Source organism: Ptychodera flava, chromosome 9 (genome assembly GCF_041260155.1).
Source record: "Ptychodera flava strain L36383 chromosome 9, AS_Pfla_20210202, whole genome shotgun sequence".
Classification (NCBI taxonomy): Eukaryota; Metazoa; Hemichordata; class Enteropneusta; family Ptychoderidae; genus Ptychodera; species Ptychodera flava.
The window spans coordinates 28,008,008-28,031,641 of record NC_091936.1 but is presented as its reverse complement, the minus strand read 5'-3'; the positions used below and the strand labels follow the sequence as shown (position 1 = coordinate 28,031,641).

Below are 23,634 nucleotides of genomic sequence, written 5' to 3'. Positions count from 1 at the left end.
TGAAATTTCATATATTTTTGCTGGTTATTTAAACATTATATATGGGCAGATATTTGGACATGTACGACTTGGTAAGACAGCACACTGTAGTCTTCAGGGAGGGTCCCTGCCTGAAACACACCCTTGACTGGCAAAGTTGATATTGATATATAACTAATTTATATTTTATTTCCAAAAATAAGTTCTTAAAAGTTGTTTCTGCTCTTTACAGAGACCTGAAGTGAAACTCTGGTAAAGATACCTGCTAGCTATATTTTCTAGGACAACTTGAATAAAGCACAATTTTGAAGTTATGCAAAAGGATATCCTATGGTAAGCATAAGCTGCATATACAACTAACATAGACAGAAGTGTGCTTGCAATAAGGACTTCTAAGCAATGTTTAAAATCAAGCAGAGGTGCAATGGACCCTATGCAACTTTATGCAACCAATTCCATGTAATTAACATATACATACCATGAACGTGAGGCATGCACAAAAATGTAATTAGGTACAATTAGGTACTAATTTGTCAGCGTTTTAAAACTTCATTCTGTTTCTTTTCAGTTTAATCAAATGGTGGAATTGTGACAATTCTTCTATTGATTGCAATACTACCGATACTATTAACTAAACTGCAGATCCAGCAATATTGGATTTCATTGGAATTTGTAAAATCTACCCATTTGTAATTAGCCAAGTATACACGTGAGTTCTACCATGATTAGGCGCAACTCGTACAATGGACAGCATACATGACATCATCAGAATACTGTCGTTACATAGCTGTAACATGATCTTATTTTTGTTCGACTGAACCAACACATATTGTCATTTCCCTTTCTAGAGTATGTTGAAATGAACAGTATTTAAGCATACAGACACAATGCATTGTGTAGACTTAGGGTAGAACATGCCTCGGGGACACAAATTTGGACCCTCAAACTTTTACAATTCTTTTCTGACATACCACTTGTGGGGGTTCATTTTAAAGCTTTTGGTGTAAGAAAACTTTTCATCGGCTTAGTTTTTCAAAAATCAAAACTTTAATTTTTCCTCCATACAGTAAACACAGGGATGGCAGCCATTTTGAATTTCAAACATAGCAAAATGTTGGGTAATTTGTTTCGCTAGTTCCAAACTTTGCAAGCTGAACCTTATTTTTTTCCTATTTTTATTGTTGATTTGGTAAGAGAATGGTTGAAAGTTTCATTCAGGAAAGTTTGAGCAAAAGTCTAAGTCTTTCACTTTCGAGGCGCAAACTACCTTTAACAGTGTTATTGCTAACAAAGGAATTCTAGTTTGGAAAAGAATTCAGTTGTCAACAATATGTTCCATGTTGTTGATTACAGGCAGTGTTGACAACTTCAAGACCGACACTTTAACATGGATTTGGGAGTAGACAGAGAAATAGGAACAGAAAATGACACAGAAACAGGAACAAAAATGATAAAAATTACGGCTAATAGAGCTGTAAGACATACATTTTCTGTGTTATGGTACTAAGGCAGTATAAAGTACATTGTATTGCTCAGCTTAATAATGTAGCTGTACGCGTAAAAAATTTTCTGGCTTTATATTAGTAATGGTACAGATCCTAAATTAATGCAGCTATTCTTTAAATAGTTTAATAAAAGACTTTGTTTTGGCAAAGGATTGAATTCACACCTGATGATAATTAAAGCATCATGAAAAAAAACATTTGTACACTGAAATTCTCTCTTACAAGAATAAATATCCACCACAAACACTGAGACAATGGCTGTAGTTAGTCTGAAATTATTCTAACTCCAAATTACACATTTAAAATCGAAAAAAAGAAGCCTTGCATAGCAAATATTTCCTTTGAAGACTAATGAAAATATTATAAGAAATATGGGGCTAAAAAAATTACCTCACGCTATGATAGGCTTTCATAACATAGTGAAATTGAATATATCTGTGAAATCAGGTCCTTTATTCACATATCAGTGGTGCCTTTACACCGACAGAAAAATTACAAGGATACTGGCACTGATGTGGAATTATATTTTTCAATAAAAGGTGGGACAGTACAATTTGATGTTGTTCATGAGAGGCTAAAAAAGTATTTCAATTTTAATTTCACAACATTCATGGTTAGTATTCCTCCAGGTACTGAGACGAGTGATGTATGATGTCGACCAGAAGCTTGATTCATGCCACCAAATAAAAAAAACTTTAAGTGTCAAAACTGTTCAGAATATCCGGGAAAAATTCAGTGTACGTCACCAAGTTCTTCATGGAGATACTGCATCCAATCTGTGATACTGGGATTTGAAACTGATGGCTGTAAAAAACCAAGACAGATGGACAGCTATTTCAACAGCTATTGTTTCAGTTTTGAAAACATCGTCAGTACTGCTTGACAGTGATACTTTGACACACACACGCAAATTATTTCTATCCGTTAGCCCATTTCTTACAGTAAAGCAATATTGTGAGGTATGACTTGTATAATATATCAGACAACTATATTTTGATAAACACAACATCAAGATTCCTGTTCAACATAAGATGAAGGAATTTTCCATAATTGGTATCAAAAACACACATCATAAGAACAACTTTAAAGTCAACCAATTAGGTTAGTGTAAATCCCGATTTCGAACAGACCACAGTACAAACGAAAGCATATGTGCGAAGCACACACATACACATGCATTTCCATGTGCATTTGTACACATTGATTTGTTTGTATCGCCATCACATGATCTCTTGGGCATTCTAAGTCTGTAGAACAACACACATCCTTTTTTTATTCCAGAATAGAACTACTGTAAAAGTAGACAGGAAAAGTCTTGCTGCTAATTTCATCTGGAGCAATTACAAAACAAAATCCTGCAATAGCATTCACCTTTGGGAAAATTTAGTCCAGTCTTTATACCTACTGGTAAAAAAATTATAAAAAGTATGTTATTTACCTTGAGATTTCCTATCTGTGTATCTTTGCCTATTCCAGTTACATTTTTCAATGTAACACCACCGATAGCTGGGTAGCCTTTGTCAATAGTCAGTGTACACACAATATGGCCATCATCTGCCAACATCAGCCGAACTACATTCTCATTGTCTATCCAATCAATGGCATATCTGAAACCAAAAGATACATGAAAGTTTGTTAGATTAGGGCAGAGAAAGAGGTATTGACTTTGTGAGAATGCATGACTCTGACTTGCAAAGCAAAGTTGATGGTAAGGAAACTCTGTGGTGGAGTAAATTATTTGTATGCAATAAGCTGGTGCTGTATGTGGATAATTGATTTCAATGGTGTCTTTACAATTGATAGAAAAAAATTCCTGTTTATTCCAAATGGTAATTTAGTGTAAGATATAAGCATGAGGTCATCACCTGTGAATTAAATTATAGCGTGGTACACCTTACCAAATCAAAAGTAAGGCAATACGCATTAGCCAGAGTAAGAATGCAGGGTTTCTAGAACAACAATGACAGTGAATGGGTAAATCAAGTTACATTCGCAATAGAGTAAGAAGCACAACCTCCATTTTAGAAATTGTCACAATTCTCCTTACCGTTGTCTGAGATCCTCTATCTCTCCAAGAATGGGAGCATGACAGTCATACTGATGCATTATTTCATTGAGTACAAAGCCCACGTCATTTGTTTCTTTGGCAATCTTGATTATTTCATCCAACACCAAGGTATCAATGTTCACCTGGATAAGTCACACAAGGGGTAAGTAAATAGAGGACACTACTATGGTTGTATGCTATTAAACTTAAAAATCAAACTACCAGTAGCATTTACCATGTTACTTAATTACTTCTTGACATCGACATTTTTCTGATGCTTAATCTGGTACAACATATATCACCCTAGATTGTTCACTTCCAGCCAATATAGGACCAAAAATTCACCCGTGAAAATGAGGCCACCAGAAGCTTTTATGCAGTGAATCAAGAGCAGCTACTTCAAATTTATGTCTGTGGTTAAGGTGAAAATGGCATGCACCTAAAACTGAAAAGTTTTAAACTTTTTCTCACAAAACCCTCAAGGAAATAAACCATTCTCTCTCTAATAACTGATTGAAAGATCTGTCTCTCAAGGACACTCCCTCTCGAGGGGGAGCATAGAGAGCGCCCTCGAGCGACAGATTTTCCAGTCTATTAAAGGTGTACAGTCACCTATAATCTAAATACCAGTATGCCCATATATGATCAAAGGGGTGTTCCTTGGTATTCAAAATGCCCATGTGAGGGCGCTGTTTTTAAAAAGCGGCCACCCGCTTAAAATCTGTGATTGATTAGATTTTCTCTTTCCATGGCGACTGTGGCAAAATTGGAACAGGTGACAGTATACTTTTAATAATCACGCAAATTTTGGTATCAGAATAAACATATTGCCTAAAATTACTGACATTTGAAATTCAAAATATCTGCATAGTGTATACTCTTTGGGTAAATTACATTTTTGATAATTACATTCAGCAAAATAAGCAAAATCTTCACTTAAAAAACCCACAGGCTCCAAAATTGAGTTCACCCAAGCCACGGATCAGAAAAGTCAGAGTCTGAAAAGAAATTCTCTGAGACATATTCTTTTTCATAGAGGCCAAATATAGCCTTTTATGCCTGGGATTTATACATACCTTGACATCATCCATTACAAGCTGACCGTGTGTATCTTCTCTGTATTGGATTTGAACCAGTAACGTGGTACAGTGGTTTGCCAATGGTGTGATTTCCAGAGAGATGCATTTACCTTCAACCTTGGGGTTTGTAATTCTCCCAGAGTGACTGAGCAGATTGTAGACGCCTTCACACCTGGAATGGTGAGGACGTGACGATGCAAATTTCAGTGTCTCATACAGAATAACATAGGTGTATGTAGTTGATTGGTTTGAGTTGGTTAATATTGTGACTGTTTTTTTTTTCAGAAAGTTTTTACCGAGGGGCTAATGGACTATGCAATAGAGTGATTTCAGGTTATTACCAGTATACATTGAAGTCATTCTCCTGGTTCATCAGGATGCTTCAAATGAATAGTTATTTGTCTTAGCAACATCAGTTTGTAATTGCAGTGCGGAAATGGATACTTCTAGCAAAGTCATATCATGATCGGCACTTTCTTAAGACATCTGGAAATAAATTTTGGTTTTCCACTACTTATTACATAAACTGATGCTCAACTTTTCTCTGTATAATAAGCAACAATTTCAACAGAATAAACTGACAGTTGAGTAAATTATCATTACAGGGCCCATTGTTATAACTTTTGGTGATTTTTAGACTATTTTTGTTTGTGGTGTCAACTACACGTTCTTGTTCTACACCCAAAGCATGTTGAGATACACCATATGCAACTTGCAAACACAGCCCAGACATGTACCAGTATACACTGCATTGTTATTGTTGAGAAATGAATTCTGGTCTGGACTAGAATCCGGATAACCTAAATAATTGCATTACTTTTTACATGTGTAAAACCATAGACAGACAGGGGAGACCCCCCCTTCCCCTGCTACTGTCTATGGCAGAATTGTGTTGGTGAGCTAATCAACATGTTTTGCAAAAGCTTGCAATAGACATAGGAAATGAAACTGTAAAAAAAAAATCATTAGAAATTACAGTTACTGGCCCTTGCAACATAAATAACAGAGTCATGCTATGTCCAACAACAAAAACACAGTTAAGGTAGTATGCGCCTTGAAAGTGAAAGACTTAAACTTTTGCTCAAACTCTCCTGAGTGAAACTTTCAACCATTATCTTACCAATGCAACAATAAAAATCAGGGGTCACTGTGCAAAGTATGGAACTAGAAAAAGAAATTACTCAACATTTAGTGATATTTGAAATTCGAAATGGCCGCCATCCCCATGTTAACTCGATGGGGTAAGAATAAAATTTTGGATTTTCGAAAAAACAAAGACGGTGAAAGTTTTGATTTCTTCAAGAGCCTTAAAATGAGCCCCCACAAGTGGTAGATCAGAAAAGAATTGTAGAAATTTGCGAGTCAGATTATCTGTCCCCAAGGTGCTTTCTACATATTTCCAGCATATTCTTTGACAAGGTACACCTATTGTTCTATGTGTGTACCTATCAAACTCCCACCTTGCACACCTTGGTATTCCATTGGCTTTTTAAATCAGTTAACACAATTAGCTTTCCTCCAGCTCTTCAACCCTTTGGACCATTGATCCACTTGACCTTTGACATCACTTTACCCAAACAGGGTTCAAATATTCACATAAGGAAGTTGAAATCTAAAGCTACTTTTTGTGACCGTTTACCATTTAATTCTGTCCGCCACCTCTTCATCTTTTCCCTGCTTCTCCTGTTGTAGTTTCTGCAGTGCCAGTCTGGCATCCTCCACTCTCTGCTTGATGGCTTCATCCTCGTCTTTCAGACTTTCAATTTGTACTTTGAGCGTGGTCATAGCAACTCCACACTGAGCTATGGCTTGGTTTGCTGCATCAAGCTGTTTTCTCTGAAACCAAAAAAAGAAAATACACACTTTCTATGTGACTTCTCCAAATTAAACACCACTTTTTGGTTTCAACCATGTTTCAAGAACTTGTTTAGGTAGAATGTGCCTCAGGGATAGATAGTTGGACTCTCAAACTTCTACAATTCTTTTCTGATCTACCACTTAGAGGGGCTCATTTTAAAGCTCTTGGAGAAAGAAAAACTTTAACCAGCTTAGTTTTTCAAAAAGCCAAAGTTAACACTGGAACGGCTACCATCTTAAATTTCAAATATTGCAAAATGTTGGGTAATTTTTTTTGCTAGTTCCAAAGTTTGCACAGTGACCCCAATTTTTATTGTTGGTTTGGTAAGAGAATGCTTTAATGTTTCATTCAGGAAAGTTTGCGCAAAAGTTAAAGTCTTTCACTTTCTACGCACATATTACCTTAGACAAATTGACTCATTTTTTTCTCATTGAAGAAGTAAGAGTGAACTCTGTGTAATGTGTTTTTAAAAGTAGGTAACAAAGCCTGGAGTTTTTGGAGTCATTGAATAATCTTTAAAGTACATTTGTGTTCTAATGATGAGTATCAATAGTTTGGTTGTTGGGAGGGAGTGGGGAGGGTTTAGATTACTGCAAATACCTGGTTTTCAAGTGCTGCATCAATGTTTTCAGGAGACAACCCCTTGCTCTTGCCATTGCCATAGATGTGTTCATACTTGGCTTTCACCTCTTGGAATCTGGCTTTCTGAGAAAACAGGGTGGTAGAAATGCAGCACATATTGTCAATAACAGCCTCATATCATATAATATGATGTACTGGTACAGTTTAAAAGAAGAATTGACGGACAATATTTGACAAATGGGGCATTATTGTTGTGCAGTTGTCAAAAGTTAACATGTACAATATGTGTTATTAACAGTAAACAGTGTCGGTAATCTGAGTCAGGAGGTTACTTTGTGTGGTTTATATATACCCTTTGAGTGCTGTAATTTTTTTCACACTGAAATTTTAGAGCAATATTTTACCAATTTCTATGAACTTTTCTGTAATATTTTTGATAATTTTGGACCAAATGGACATCACATTTCAATGGCTATTGTTTTTTTATCAAAATTTTTTGCAAAATCTGAAAAAAATTGATATATTTTACACAGGTGACAAAAATTTACTTTGGCACTCAATGGGTTAATCATGGTAAAACTTTGTCCAGAAAAATTTAAAAAAGGAACGCAAACAATATCTTAATGGTCAACTCATCCAATCTACTGTTACAGACCTATAGACACAGCCATGTAATAGCATGGGTATATTATCAGGTATAATTTACCTTTTCCTGAATCTGTTGTAATTTCTCTTCAAATTGTTGTAACCTTTCTTCAAGCTTCTCTTGTGCTGTTAATACAAATATACACCACACAATGAGCAATCCCATCAATGAGTCCATCAATGCCGTATGCACATCTATATATTTATTCCATCTTTCTTCTTGCATTGAACTTTCTAAATATTCCAAAAGATAGCTTTATATGACTGATGATTTTCAGCTTTATATGAGAGGTAATGTACTCTTCATTCAAAGAAATTACAGAAGTACATGGTTTGGAAATGCAAGACTTAAAGTTTTAGACTTTTTGCTCAAATTTTGTTCAATGAAACTTTCAACCATTCTCTAGTCAAATCAAGAATAAAAATTTGGGGTCGCCTTGCAAAGTTTTGTACTACAGAAACAAACTACCTAACATTTATTGATATTTGAAATTCAAAATGGCTGCATCCCTGTGTTAACTCTGTGGAGAGAAAAATTATTTTCAATAGTTGAAATATTAAGATGATTGAAAATGTTCTTACTCGAAGAACTTTAGAATGAGCCACCTCAAGCCACAGACTAGAAGAGTATCGAACAAATTTGAGAGTCCACAGATCTGTCCGTGAGAGGTATTCTACTGTAAAGTTACAGTTTGTTTTACAATTGAAAAGATGCAGTGAATGTTTCATTACAATGCCTTTGTTGCTTGTCACAATGAAAGATTACCTGTCTGTGCTGTTTGCGTTAATTCCTCCAACTCTTCTGTTGTCATGGCAATATCATCTTTAACACCTTCAAACTTACTCTTAGTGGCTTTAATTTCCTTATCTGTGGTGAAATAAAATGAGAGAAAAATAAACCTTGTAGACTGATAAGGTATTCAAATAACAGGAGAGAGTCAAGTATAACCCTTTTCCTGCCAAGTCAATATTTCATCACCAGGTCAAGATGGTTAAAATTAGTGAAAGACAACGTATTCCATATGGTGTATTTTAACATAATATTGAACTTTTGAAGGCCGTTGAAAACATAAATACTGTAAACTTGATTTTTATGGACTAAAGATGCTATATAAGACCAAGCAAAGTGAGTGAACATACGTCATGTTTTGGCTCAATTCCGCTTTTTTTAATTGACTTGGCTGATGGGGAAGTGATACTGTCTGGCAGGAAAAGGGTTAATTGTGGTGATTGGTTTTTCTTGAAATTTGTATAATTATTATGGAAAAGTCTCACATTTTTCAAATTTGTAAAAGTTGTTGTAATACAGTACTAGTATATATGAACATCCTAATCCTACTATTTTTATTAATTATTTAGCAACACTTACCTATGGCAGATGGAGATGGCCAATCGTTTTCCTTTGTACCTGACTCGATGACTTCCCAAAATTTAGCTTTACTCTGCAGCTGTTTGTATCTGATTTTCAATTTGTGAAATTCACCCTGGCAAAATAAATAAAAGAATCGAGAGTTAGTTGAGGAGACTAAGGGCTTAGTCAGGGACTTTTTCTTGACATTGCACTCAGTAAAGGAAACCAAAAATTGTAAATTCATATTATTTCAGAAAAAAGTTAAGGGTAAGGTGGATAAATTATGATTGCCAAGTTACCAGTAACAAAAGATTAATGTTCTCTGATTTGATTCATCCATTTTTCCTTCATTCAAAACCAGTGGGCTATGAATGGCATTCTCTTGTCTAGAGAGGCGATGGTTAACGACATTTTCATAAACTCGCCGATAAAAAACACTCAAACTAAACGATAAAAAGTCATACGGAACAAAAGTAGAACGAAAAAAGCTTTGAAGTTCAAGAGCAATAAAATGTTTCATGCATTAACGCTATCTCTTGCTTATCAATCGACCGAGATTGGTTTGAAGTTTCGTACCTTTGACTGCAAGAGTTCTGACTTCAGCATGACATCATCTTCAGAAAGCTGGTCTTTGCTTTCCAGCAAGATGCGTTTCCTTTTTTTCAACTCATCAAGAACTCTATACATATGAAAGAAATTGAATCTTACTATTGAACGTAGAAGACTTGCGATTGATCATTCTAACTGGAGATTTAGAAGAGTTAAAAACGATCCTTCACTGCTTCAGGGCCAGGGAACCCGGAACGGCAGCTTTGTTTTGCCTGTTGTCAAGACTCACATATTCATAGATTTTCATAGATTTTCAGACAGAAAGTTTAATCACTTTTGAGCTAATGTGAATGAAGTGAATCTGAAAACTTTTCAGTGTTATACATTTTCTTCCCCTTCTCTCTTTCTTTCTGAGCCAATGTCATTATTGTGAACACGGCTAATAAATAAATAAATAAAATATTCGTTCCTGGACAATTCGGGCAGTTGTTACATGGCTACCTCGCCAAAGACTGGCCTTAGAAGATCAGCAAGAAAACCTAAGTTCCTATATACAACCATCTGATATCAGTTTATCTAAATTCGGCTCTGCCATCTCAAACCTACCTCCGTGTTTCCTCAAGATCGTCCTTCTCCACGTCAGCCATTTTCAAAATACCCGCCCTGCCTTACGATGCTGAAGTTGGACTCAGTTTCGGATTCGGATTCGGTTTCGGATTCGGTTTCGGATTCGAATAACTGAGAATAGTTTTATATTTCCAGCTTATGTTATTATTTTTTCGAAGAATGTAATAACTACTGATACACAAGGAGATATTTTAACTAGATGAAATTACTGCACAAATAGCATGTATTTTATCACATAAATGTAGCATGTATTTCATGACATAAATGTTTCATATATAATCATAATTTATAAAGTTTAAAAAATCATAACACTTTAGGCAGTAGAGCAAGGAACTGTAATGCATGACTACACAAGACAAAACTGCTGAAAAATCAGTCAAAAGTTACAAATTATGAGCAGTCCATCTCAATTATGGGCATTATGCAGTTCAGACTATTCAAGCTAACAGTACTACGCACAATTCAAAGAAATGCATTCAATGCTGTCTTTATTACGCAACATATTATGTAAAACAACATCAATCAAAACATCAAATTAATACAACATACTAACATTACACCATGTGACACACATTGTGACATATAAAATGATTAAAGTATGTTTTTGTAAATATTGTTTTCCTTGCTCGACACTTCCTTTAAATTTTAAATTAGAGTGCTTTGAAGCTTTCTGTAATTTCTATTTTTTAACCATTTTACTTGTGAATATATGCACACAATTTATGCCATCAAATATATGCATTGTTTTATTGTGATCTTATTTTCACTTTGTCTAGTGTGATTAGATATTATTTTAGCTGAAAAAAAGTCCAGGGAAAGTAAGGAAAATCCAGTATTCCACAGTGTAACAATTGGCTGAAAATATAAAATTTATTTCAGTCTCTCGAATCCGAAACCGAATCCGAAACTGAATCCGAAACCGAATCCGAAACCGTGTCTAACTTCAGCATCGTCCTGCCTTACATAGCCCCAAACGTTGGGGGCGCTATTGTAGATAAGCGGCGCGCTCATCCAGAACTCCTAGATCACAGGCGTTCTGTTTTGTGGGTAGTTTGTAAAAGTGCAGTTTACGCTACGTTCCGACGTTGTCTTCCGTAAGGCTACGGAACAGAACGTCGAAACGTAGCATAAAACGTAGCACTTTTACAAACTGCCCACAAAACAGAACGCCTGTGTCCTAGATCCTCGCGAACGTGATCCATGTAATTTTTCATGGGTAATCTATTTGTTATACAATATATAGGAAGGATATCATGGACATGCAGATAGAAATTACAAGTTAAATTTTCTACAGAATGGTACATACTTGTAGTACTGAATGATCAGTATATGTACAGTTATACCGTATACAGTATGCATCTTGAAATTGAAAGAGCTTTTGCTCAAACTTTGCTGAAGGAAATTTTCAATCATTCACTTTCAAATGAAGAATAAAAATTGGGGGTCAGTGTGTAAATTTAGGCACTATGGAAACAAATTGTCTTAAATTTACCAATATTTGGAGTAGCGCTGATTGCAAACGGCGTCACTTTTCTGTCATTAATATGCATAAATATATATTTGTCTGCATTTTCCTCAAGAACAAAAAATAAAACCTGCCAGTGTTACAATGCATACTAGAAGTCATACTAATTCATATGAATTTATGGCTCAGACCAGAAGCTGCAACAACAGCCGCGCATGCAGTAACAAAATTTGTTTGAATGTTGGGCAGCTTTGGCACGTGCAGCCATATTTAGTAACAAACCTGAAATCGCAATCACCGCTGTTAAAAATTACCAAAACACTACTGAAATTCTTGTTCGCTCTCCCACATAGACTTCTCCAGTCCAATCCTATCATGGCATGTTGAATCAAGTGCATGAAGTGTTTAATAAATAATGTACCGGTACTAAGAATAATGTAGTGGGAGTGGTGATGCATCTGAGAAAGTATGATAGTGTGAGTGACTCAATTATTCAACTACATTGGCTTCAAGTAAAGGCCGCCAAGATTGATTTCAAAATTATTCCGCAGGTATTTAAGGCCTCCAATGGCATGGCACCACGGTATATTTGTGACTTGGTAGAAAGAGTCTATTGTATTCCTATTTGATTCTCATTCATTGTATGTAATTGTCTTATTATTTATTTGCTGCAAAAGTTTTGAATATATGTCGTAGAAAAAATACAGAAATTTTTTTAACCTGTTCAAAAGTCACTGATTGGCGTACAAAAGTTGACAAAATTCCAGGGAAGGTAAGCAGTAAATTAAAACAAGATATCAGCCAAGTACACTTAATATTTATTTTCAGTTTAATAAAAGTCTGCTGATAGTAATGGTTTTAAAATTCCAATACTATCTCAATGAAAAAAGAACACGATATCAAATCTCACAGATGTATATGACACAAATTGAAATCAAAATGAAAATACTAATGAATGTAAATTGCTGCTGCTATGGGTGTTTCATCACTTTTTCTGGTTATACTTTGATGAAACCATTGACAGAAGGCAAAGGACTGTCAGTGATGAAACAAGCTTTTGTTTCCAGCGGAACTAAATATTTGGTGGTGCAACGCTGTATTCTTCGTCTGTCTCAATGCCGATGTCTTCCTGTGGTAAATATGAGATAAAAATAGGGTTGATATGATAATAATAATGCTTTATTAACATTGAATTACTGTCCACAAAAAGAGTTTGATTTATTCTGCACAAAAAATGTCGTAAAAACTTTAAAAAGTCAGCAAGTTGTCTTTTAAATAAAATTGGATGAAGGAGCTACAGTTCTGGGAGAGATTTGAATATTGAGTAGCCAATTTACTAAAGAAGAGCTCTAGCCCGCTTCAACATTAGTTGATTTTTTTGTTGCTATAGTTTATTGATGCTGCTTTGGTTTGCAGTTGTTATTGTACATTTTTATCTGACATAATGTGTTATTGATGGTGATACATCAGTCACCTCTCCATGTCACAGCTGGCAAAGCAGACACACTACTACATCATTCCAGAGCATGGCTTAGTCTACGTATGCATGCACTGACCATTTGCATATTAATGTAACCTAGTTTTTCCCATGCACTTCATTTATACGGACCACAAGATGAAATAAATTTGTGTATCACTATTCCATGGTGAGAATCATGGTATTGTAAAAAAAATCGGTAGAAATTTATGTCTCATCAACTGCCATAAAAACTAAAATAGTGAAGATAGAGACGTTGCTGAGATTGTCATGCTTCATTCACAAGTGACCACAAAGAGTAATCTTACAAAAATTTTCAGAAAGTATGAGAGAGTAATTTCTTTACTGGATATCTGTTTGTGAGGTACAGGTCAGAAAACTAGAATGTGTGTGTGTGTAGATAAATGTGATAATGTTGCACTACACACTGTTTTATGACAAAAATCACTACTTACAAACAACATTTTCTTGGTTTTGGGATACCCTTCCAGAATTGCATTTGTGATGTCAGTGGCCTGATAAGATAAAGTAAACGATAGAAGTTTGAAAATTTTCGCCTGAAATGGACTTCATTCTCACCTTGTTATATTGCACATAAAATGAGTTACCATCCACGAGAAAAATTTGATAACATGATACATGATGGTTCAAAGAAATAAATCTGACAACAACAATAGTATATTACTACCATCTGTTGATCTGTTCATAAATGCAGCCAATAATACAATCAACATACATTTGTCAACTTCCTCTATTGGAAATGAGTAATCATGTCCAGATAAGTCACATATTGAAGACATCTTGCCTGAGAATACAGTCACTTTCTTTAAATTTTAAAACATTACATATGCAGATGATGTAGACACATGCAGAATAATAATTTGGAAACTGATGTTGCCTATAGTAACCACACGTAACGTGAACTTACAGGACATATATGTTACAAAACAAGTGAAATGTACATGATCCAATATTATTCATGTTCAGGTTTTACTTTACCATTCTTTTGCGCTTCCTCCATTCTTTGACATACACTTTGTGCTCTTTGTAAATTTTGTCTTTTTCTTCAGGAGACACATGATTGTCAGCTGACTTCAGTTTATCAATTCTTTCTTGATATTGCGTACACTGAAATGTAATACATGAAATAAATTGAAAGCTGATAAACATTACCAATAAAATACAAGTAAATGAATTACAGCAGAGCTAATTCAATAAGTCAACTCAAATTAATGAGTGACTCCGAGGCAAGACAATTGTCAGTCATTACTGATTCCACATGTATAGGAAGCAGTTTTTTCTAGAATGAGCAATCGAGGTTGTAACATTAGCAGCTGCAGACAGAAATTCCAACAAATTTCTCCTTTTAATACCTGTCTGTGTTACTGCAGCTTATCCCTTGATATGGCTCTTACAGCTTTAATTGTACCGGAAGCCTAAGTTGTTATTAATTACCAATAATTTCACTATTCCAGTATGATTCATCTCCAAAGAGTCTTGTCAAAGAGTCTTGTACAGATGTTTGTTTTGGCATATCAATGATAGAAACAGCTCTTACCTCCTTTGACACCTGAGCAAGTTTGGTCTTTGCTTCCTCTGTTGTCATGGCACTGTTCAAAGCATGCAACTCTGCAATAGCAACATGATCAATAATCATCACTTTCTGTCTCATCTCCATAACCGTTTTCACTGCCACTTCTACACAGCTATATCACTGAGCAATGCTGTCTGCCTTTGTGAATACATTCACTGAAATTTACTCCTTCAGTTTTTTCGATGAAACATGAAAATTTGGACAGAGTCAATAATTACAACTTGACTCAAACCTTGAACACAAAATATGAAGCAATTGTCATTTATGAATCCTGAATACACAACATTACTTCACAAATGCTTCACCTACTTACCACTGTCATATTTCCTACAATCAGACTGCGATTGTTGAAGTTTTCCATTCAGCTGTCTGATCTTTTCTTCCATGGATTTCAATTCTTTCTCATCGACTGTTGGAAACTGGCTCTGTATGTTAGAGGATGAAAACACAGCATTTCAATATTATAGTGAAGTACTGACTTTGAATAAGAGGTAAGACATCAAAAATCAGTATGTCTTTCATGGAAGGTTTATTTTTTTGGAATGTGCAGTACAACTGCCTCATATCCATATAATAACATTTAGAAATAATCATTGTAATGCTGCAAATAAGTCTCACCTGGTCTGGAGCATACACCTTCTGTTTTCCATAGACTTTCTCTTTTATTTTACCATCTTTTGCTAAATCTTCCAACACTCGGACAACAACCTGCAAATATGATTGAAATATTAATATTTTGCCTTGAGTAAACTCATAGAATAATAATTGTATACTTTCAGTTTGAATGCAGCGATAGCACCTTTGAGCGCCAAAGTCAATTTTTGTTGCCTTTATAAAATGCATTCCAGTCAGTTTTTTTCAGATTTTTGCCAAAATTTAGATGAAAACTGTAACCAATGAAATGTGATGTCTGTATGGTCCAAAATTATCAGAAAAATTATAGGAAAATTCACAAAAATTGGTAAAATGTTGCACTAAAATTTTGGTGGGAAAAATTACAGCACTCAAAGGGTTAAATACCTTATTTGGTCCTATCATGTAGAAGATTTGCTTCATGACATATCAAAACAAAATTAGTGAATTTTACAGCAGGACCTTGGTCAACAGGTATAAAAGGATATGCCACAAGAATACATGTTATTCTTACATGTAAAAGGCTCTTCCAATATCACAAATATTTGTAAAATTATCATTAAAATGTCATATTTACATCGGATAACATTGGGTAAGTGTTGTATAAAATAAGGTAACTGACGATCAAAGTGAGGTTCCTGTCTCAATCCCAAAGCCAAAATTCCCATGATCTTTTATAGGTTTTTATTTTAATCTTTTTTTATTTTACTTGTGACTTTTGAATATATGTCATTGTATGGTTGAAAATCGAGTAATTTTTTATCAGAAATATTAAATTACTGCAAAAAGACATATAAGGAAATTGTTGCACTTACTGTTTTTCCAAATTCCTTATGAAGGTTACTAAAGATATCCACAGCACTGTATGGTCTGTTCTGAGTGTTCAGGTAATTCAATATTGCTTTCGCAGCTGTAAGAAAAAAGGGACTTGTTTATTACTCCTATAAAAAGATTTCCACTTGTACGATTTTGATCTTGTTCCTTATTTTGCCGTGTTCTTGCATTAAAGGTCAAGAAGGACATTATTTTTAAGTTCAAGATTTTCTATGATTTCAAGAATATGGTAGTATAGAAATTACGTGATATGATTCCTAAATATGACTAAAAATGCAATTTTAAAAGCTCTTGTTGAAGATGAAAATATCTCTTCTCAGAATGAAGCCTATACTGACATGCTGGTGTGAACACACATGCTCACATCTTCCTATTGCAAGGTGTTGGAGCTATGCTGTGTGAACCTACAAGTCAAGAAACTAGGTTTTTTGTCTACCTTTACAAATACAACTGTAGGCAGCAGATTCAGACAGAAGCCATGCATTCCAAATTTCTGCAAGACAGAGCACTGAAATATTCCTTAACAAATGACTTTCAGATTGTATGACAACAAAATGTATGTTGCAAATGAAGGCACATATAATGACATACCATATGGCATACCATATTTATCAATAGCCTCAGTCTCCCAACTGTGGGACTATGCAAAACCACTGAGAGCAACTGTTAAGCCAAAATTTCATTTTTTCAGACGGTTCTTTTGTGCAGTATTGATAATCTTGCCTCTATATATCTTGAAATCTAGTATGGTGACAACTTTTTGAAGATGTTTTTTTCAGAATGACTTCTCATTCCAAGTCTTTCAAGAAAACTTCCAGAAAATGACGATGGTAAATACTGCGCTATTCACTGATAGTCCCCCACTAAAAGTTTAATCGCAAGGCTTTAGTGAATCCATGCATGGATTAGACGTAGTCTGTTTGCCACCTCAATGATCCAAGACTGACACTCTTAGCCTGCTGCCTCATTATGCTTGCATGAATTCTCATATCTCAAACTAGGTATTCCAAGTGAAAATTTTAAACTCACAAAATTGCTTTTTTAATGCAATTTTCAAAGAGTCCTTGGAAAATGATGGAAAATGCTTTTTATTTGGTTAAAATTGGTTGAGTCATTCAAAAGTTATAAAGATTTTTGTGTATGCAAAACCTCGCGGCTAAGGTTGACAGTATAGGGAAAAAGTTAAAATTGATGCAATTACATTTTTTTATCATGCATCTTTTCGCCAAAATACATGACCTTGTAAAGAATATGATGCTAAAAATGTTTAAAATTTACTTCTTTTCACAAAATAATTTAATATGTGACCTAAGGAAATGTACTCGTTGAGTTCAACATTCTCAAATATTGCAATTTTTGCAATTTGTGAAATGGAAAATTGATAAAATGGCTGAAAAATACAAATTTTAGCAGATTTATGGTCATTCTGATGCAAAATTATGCGTTGATATACAAATCATTGTTAATCTCTTTGCAGTATTATTGTATTTGTATTTAAAAAAGTAAATTTCATGTGGAAAGAGTAATGTATATTGTCAGCTGTGTTGTGTAAAGTTTGACTTTACTGCAAAATGAACCTTTGTTGCACACCGAGAATAGGGTGAAATATGAAAAGTACCTATGTTCAGCAAATTTCACTACAGAAACTTGACACTTAAAAAGTGCAACCAAAGTGTGTCAGTAAAGAAAAACAACTTTTCTACCAGTTTCAAATATAAACATGGTAAAGTTACTTCCAGGATCACCATAATTTTGACCTAAAATGTCACTTTTGTACTAAAAATGATGTTCCCTTTTCATGATAAAAATGAAAAGTTTCAATGTATACACAAAGCCTGAGCAAGTATTTAATAGTGTCAAACCATCTTTTCTGAGTCATTTGTATAGAAAAAGTCCCTGTTACAAGTACCCATGGAAATTATGTCACAAAACTTCTCTAAATGACCTCAAAATATGACAGAAAATCCCATTTTATGCAAATTTGTGGTTTTCGATAAAGCCGCACATATGCAGTACACTGTATGTACTGTACATGTGGCAGGTACAGGTGCATACATTTTTAGTTTACCACAGGCTATGAAAATTTAACAACACATTTTGAAGTTTATGAAGTTCACATCTACTATAGTTTAAATATAGCAAAAACTGACTACAGCAAGTGTTTCCATGGAAACAATTTGTTTGTTACTTATTACCTCCAATAAGATAATGATGTACATCTAGAAAATGCGTTATTTAAATCTTATTATAATGATAGTTGTTGTTCAGTTCATTTTTTTAGTTTTCGGAAACATTCAAAGTTGGAATTTTAAACTGTTGATGAAATGGTTTTAGTTAATGGACCAAAGAAACTTGCAAAGCGGTTGGTTGATCAAAGTCAAACTGATCACAATCTGATTAAAATCAAATGCAGTGATGGGTCGGTCTTTTATGCTGTTGTATTACTGTCTTTTTTTTCTGCTGTCCTCTCCTCAGGACTGCAGAAAAAAAGACCGTAATACAATAGCGTAAAAGACCGACCCATCACTACATTGGATTTTAATCAGACTGACTTGATCAGAGTAATTCTGAAACTGAAGACTGGAACAAAGACAGGATGAACTCACATTTTGTCATCGCAGCATTTTCAGGTAAGTACACGTTGAGTATAATCACTGTTCAATACATTTAACTTTGTTGTGGTTGTAGATGAACCCTCAGGTTATATACTGGAGGCAGAATGGCTAACACTTCATGTAGTTATTATCCGTGTGATGTGTTCATTTAAATACATATTGCAATGTACTTGAGTTCTTTCAGTCAAGCATAGTATACTTGAGACACATTTTCATCAAATTTCAGAACAGAAGACAGGAACAGTTTACAGTTCGGCATGTCCAGCTCTTCAGGTAAGTATCAATAATACTATACATTGAAGTTTTTTGTAATTCTATCCTTGTAAATCAGGAATAAATGGAGCTGTATAAGATTTCTAATGTTTGAAGTATTTCCTAGCATATTCTTTATATTTATGCTGTATTTTATCCCTTTGTGGAATGTGCCATGCTCGCCCACCACCAGTGGGTTCGAGGAGAAAGTTTGAAAAAAAAATAAAGCAGGTATTCACAGGAGCAGTGTCTGCGGTGCTTGGCCAGGCAAAATTTTTGCCACTATGCCTCAGGAACTTAACAATCACAAGATTGTCCTTAGCACTCAACTCCACCACCTCTCCGGGGTACCATCCATCTTCATATGCGACAGCAACCCAGTCACCCTTTCTGTAATGTAAATTAAATGTTGTATCTTCTGCTGGTATGTTCTCATCTCCAGTACTTGTTGAAATGTCTGTTGTTGATACTGGTGTGGATGTTGAAATCGTTGTTGTTGTTGTTGTTGTTGTTGTTAACGTTGTTTTTGCTGCAGATGTTGTTGTTGATGATGATGTAATTGTTACTGTTGATGTTGTTTTGTTTGTTGTTACCACTGGTAATGTCATTCTTGGTGGTGGTGATGCTGTTGTTAATGTATCAGTATTGTCTGCATTAGTGGCTGTGGCATTGGTGACAGTAATTTTGGTAAGTTCCATGTGAAGGGAGTCCTTGATGTGTTGAACTTGTTGTTTTCTTATTGGGTCATGCATTCCAATTCTTGGTATTGCTTGCTGTATTTCTATGGTGGGCTGGGACTTTATCTTCAATATCTCAAGAAGGCCACTCTTCAGCTCATCGTTTGTTCTCTTTCTCTTGTTGTGGGTTGCTTGGAACAAGATTTTTGGTGCTTTCACTCCTAATACTTTCTGGTTGAACTTTATTTCATCAAGCAAGATGGCCTGTTGTTGAGAACTTGATTTCATCTCCAGTATTGTATTAATCTCTTCCATATTTTGAACAGGTCCACCATGGCTGTGAACTTTGTTGATTAACTTCTGTTTCTCCTGTATGTTTTGCTTCTGTTTCCTTCCTCCTTTGTACACTTCTCATAAGTATCTCCTTCTGTTTTTCCATAACTGCCTTAGAATGCTTGTGGAAATTGTCCCTCATATGTGGCCCATTTGAGCGTGCCTCAGCCATTATTTTTTGTTTTTCGTCTGGCTGCTTTCCATCTATCCATTCAAATGTCTTGTTTTTCTTCATCATGACTGTACTGCTATGATGGAATATTGTCGCATTCGGTTTCTGGTGTTTACTGTAATCCCAGTCACCAAAGTCATGCTCTCCAAGTAAGTTTGTCTTTTCTGTGTGTTTTGTCAGTGATTTCATATCATCAGAGGTTTTGCTTCCATACTGGCCGTCCTCCATGTATTCCTTCAATTGACGTCGTGTTACGATGCTCGAGCCCAAACAGACCATTTCCAGAACTTCTTTCGCAATGGTCTCCATACTGGTGTTTGACTCAGGCTTGTATAGCTGCTCATACAATGCTGGTATGTTTGGCTGATAAGTTTTCCCAAACAATGGCTCCACATCATGATGCAATAATGGTGTTGCATCAGAAGACCATGATGATAACTTGTGTGCCATTGGTTGGAAAAACTTGTATAGGTCAAGTATATGGCAGCTGCTGTTGATCAGATGCCAGTATGGTGTCGTGACTCTATGACCAAATATGGCTAGCGCTCGAACAGCTGCAATAAGTGGTTGACTTTGGCAATCTGCGAGAATGGATTCATGTAATTTATTTGATGGTTTCTTGTAACAGGTGAAGAATTCCACAATATCTTGACAATGGAAGAGAGCAGCTGCTGCACCTATGAAGATGTTGTTGAAACGATTCCCTCGAAAGCTTATAATGTGTGATTTGGAACCTTTCATATCAAGGTAAGCCAGCCAGTCTTGTCGACATCCAGATTTCTGGTCTCCACGAGGGCCAAGACATTCACTGACGGTTCTTATGAGTCGAATAACAGGAGACTCGGTGCAGCGCCAAAGTTGAAATTGGGGTAATGCGTCTCGACCCAATTTGCCATACACATCCTCTAGAGTAGTCTGGTAAGTCTTCAGAACAGATTCAACCTTGTGGCTGATTCCAAGAAGGAAGTGAGCGTTACAGTAGAAGTAATTAGCCGGGATGATACATTACTTTCCTCTACTTCCTTTAATACATCCATTCTCCAGGTGTTTAGCTTTCCATTGTAGGCCTTCATAACGCTACATCTATCAGACATTGTATTTGTTAACTTCATTAACATCTTTTCCATCATTTCTTTTTCATCAACATTACCACTTTGGCATGATATTTGGGCAATTTCTCGAAACATCTGCTGTGTACTTTGTAGAACTGAATCTGATGTTTCTTCAGCAATGTCAATATACCCAAGTGTCATTCAGTGTGCCCTCTAAGCCAATATGATGCGCCACGACGCAAAAAAATTCTCTGTGACGCAAGAAAATTTTGAGATGAATAGGAAATAATACATGGTGACTCAAGAAAAATTAGCAAATTTTCAAATTGACTCAAAAGTTTTCTGTAATCCTGTTAGTTAGAGGGCACACTGGTGTCATTATTTTTCCTGAGTCTAGCTTTATTTCATAATCTAGAATTTTCTTTTGGTCTCTGCTTGTACCATCTGTGTGAATGTCAAATGCTCTACAGTGAGATATTTCTTCTCCAATGTGTCTTTTGCCCAAGTAATATGCCTCACTCGCCATGTTTGCGATAGCTGATTTTTTAGGAAGATCGTCTAATGTCAAATTACCACCATGAATATTCCTTGAAACAATTCAATGCATTTACTGATTTTGTTGCTTCCTATTTGCTGACCCTGTAATTCCATAACACACTGTCTTACATCATCAGTAAATGGTGCATTTACACCTCCACACTTTCTTGTATTTATGTCTGCTGTCGTTACATCATCATGTGTTTGTGTCAGAAGTTCAACTTGACTGTACAAATCCTGATTGGCATGTTTTAATTGATCACATTTTTCTCTCTGTCTCTTATTTTCCCTTTTTGCATCTGACAATGCTGTTTGTAGGAGTTTCTTTTCATGTTTCATTTTTTTTATGGTTTCCTCTTGTGTACTTGTCTTTTGTGACTGGATTATACAGTTGACAAAACACCTGACAACAGTGATTATTACTATTTAGGGAAGAACCATTTGATTCAGGGGGGCGCCAGAGGATTTCTTGAAAAAATTGACAGCAGGTGAAGCAGAAGGAAAAAATGATCCAGTACTGTCTTGAGAAAAAAAAAATGATCATACCGAAGAAAAAAATTGTCACAAAATTTGGGAAATCTGACTCTCACATTCTCTGGTGGTGTGCCACTAACATTTTCAAAATACATGAGGAAGTCCAATGTCTTTTTGCCAGTATTTGTAATATAAACACACAACAAAAGTTAAGTCAAAACTCGTTTCATAAAAGGCTTTTGTTGTATGCTACATCCTGGCAAACACATTTCATGGTTTATGTTGCAATAAACATTGTCAGGATCAAAACTTAAATAGAGATGTTTCTATGGTCTTGCTCATTACACCATCTCTAATTCAATGTCATCTGTCCTGCGCTCGCAGAGAATACTACTCATTATTTTTAGATATGCAGTTGCTAATCAGTGACATGAAAAGAACCGCACATTAAAAAAATGGTAATCATGAAAAAAATTTGCATTTCTACCACAAGAGGAAAAATTGTTGATGCAGAACGGACAATAGAAAAAAAATGTTGCCACAGTGGCAGAGGAAAAAAATTGCTGCCAATGTGCCATACCCATTTCTTTCAGTCCCCCCCCCCCAACCTAAATCAAAGGTGCTCCCCTAATTCATATATACGATCCATACATTCAATACTCTTGATACCATAGAATAGAGGTAACAACTCCATAGTGATACTGTCTATGATTAACCATGCGCTGCTACCCCCAAAATGACCCAATGTCCCTCCAAAAACCGTGATTGACTGAGACGCCAAAAGGAGCTCGACTTCGCGGAGCCCAAGTGATGCAACCAGCTACTTGTGGTGCTCGCGACGTCCCGACGAGTAAGCAAGTCGCCTGTATGCGATACCTCGTGGGACAAATACTTACCTCCTGCGTCTTTTGATTTACTCATACTGTAACAATTTGGGATGCGTTCGTCAGAAGGATTACGATGACAAATACATAACTGTTTTCCCAGATCATTTGTGGACTTTTCATTTAGCGCTGTTTACTTCCGACATCAGCCATCTTGAAACTCCCCGCCATAAATAGAATGAAATGAGAGACGAAATGTAATTGGTTAGTCTTGTCTACCGGTCTGAGTTCCGACGTTTTCGATTGGCCATAAACAAGTCCTACCCACAATACCTGTATTTACATCATGGCCGTCTTCGACATCTACGCATCTTTCGGTGATCGTACTTTCGTTTTCAAGGGAAATCGAAACAGGTGAGAGATTTGAAAAGAATGCTTTAGGAGCAATGACATAGGAAATCAAGGACACAACA

At 35.6% G+C, this 23,634-nt stretch overlaps 2 protein-coding genes across 2 annotated transcripts; both read right to left on the bottom strand.

Moving 5' to 3' along the window:
- Positions 1–132: 132 nt before the first annotated feature.
- Positions 133–10,298, bottom strand: LOC139140546 (uncharacterized). The gene is made up of 11 exons (XM_070709881.1): positions 10,202–10,298; positions 9,623–9,725; positions 9,065–9,179; positions 8,462–8,563; positions 7,757–7,821; positions 7,069–7,173; positions 6,250–6,446; positions 4,608–4,782; positions 3,532–3,674; positions 2,923–3,091; positions 133–2,288 (listed from the first exon to the last, which is right to left on the bottom strand). Exons 1-11 carry the CDS (start codon positions 10,240–10,242, stop codon positions 2,217–2,219), a joined length of 1,287 nt encoding a protein of 428 aa, XP_070565982.1. The 5' UTR covers positions 10,243–10,298; the 3' UTR covers positions 133–2,216.
- Positions 10,299–12,484: 2,186 nt separating this feature from the next.
- Positions 12,485–23,381, bottom strand: LOC139140562 (homologous-pairing protein 2 homolog). Its single transcript, XM_070709901.1, has 8 exons — positions 23,234–23,381; positions 16,207–16,301; positions 15,377–15,466; positions 15,072–15,183; positions 14,723–14,793; positions 14,164–14,292; positions 13,620–13,679; positions 12,485–12,816 (listed from the first exon to the last, which is right to left on the bottom strand). The coding sequence occupies exons 1-8, from the start codon at positions 23,256–23,258 to the stop codon at positions 12,760–12,762; spliced, it is 639 nt and encodes a 212-aa protein (XP_070566002.1). The 5' UTR covers positions 23,259–23,381; the 3' UTR covers positions 12,485–12,759.
- Between the last annotated feature and the right edge of the window lie 253 nt (positions 23,382–23,634).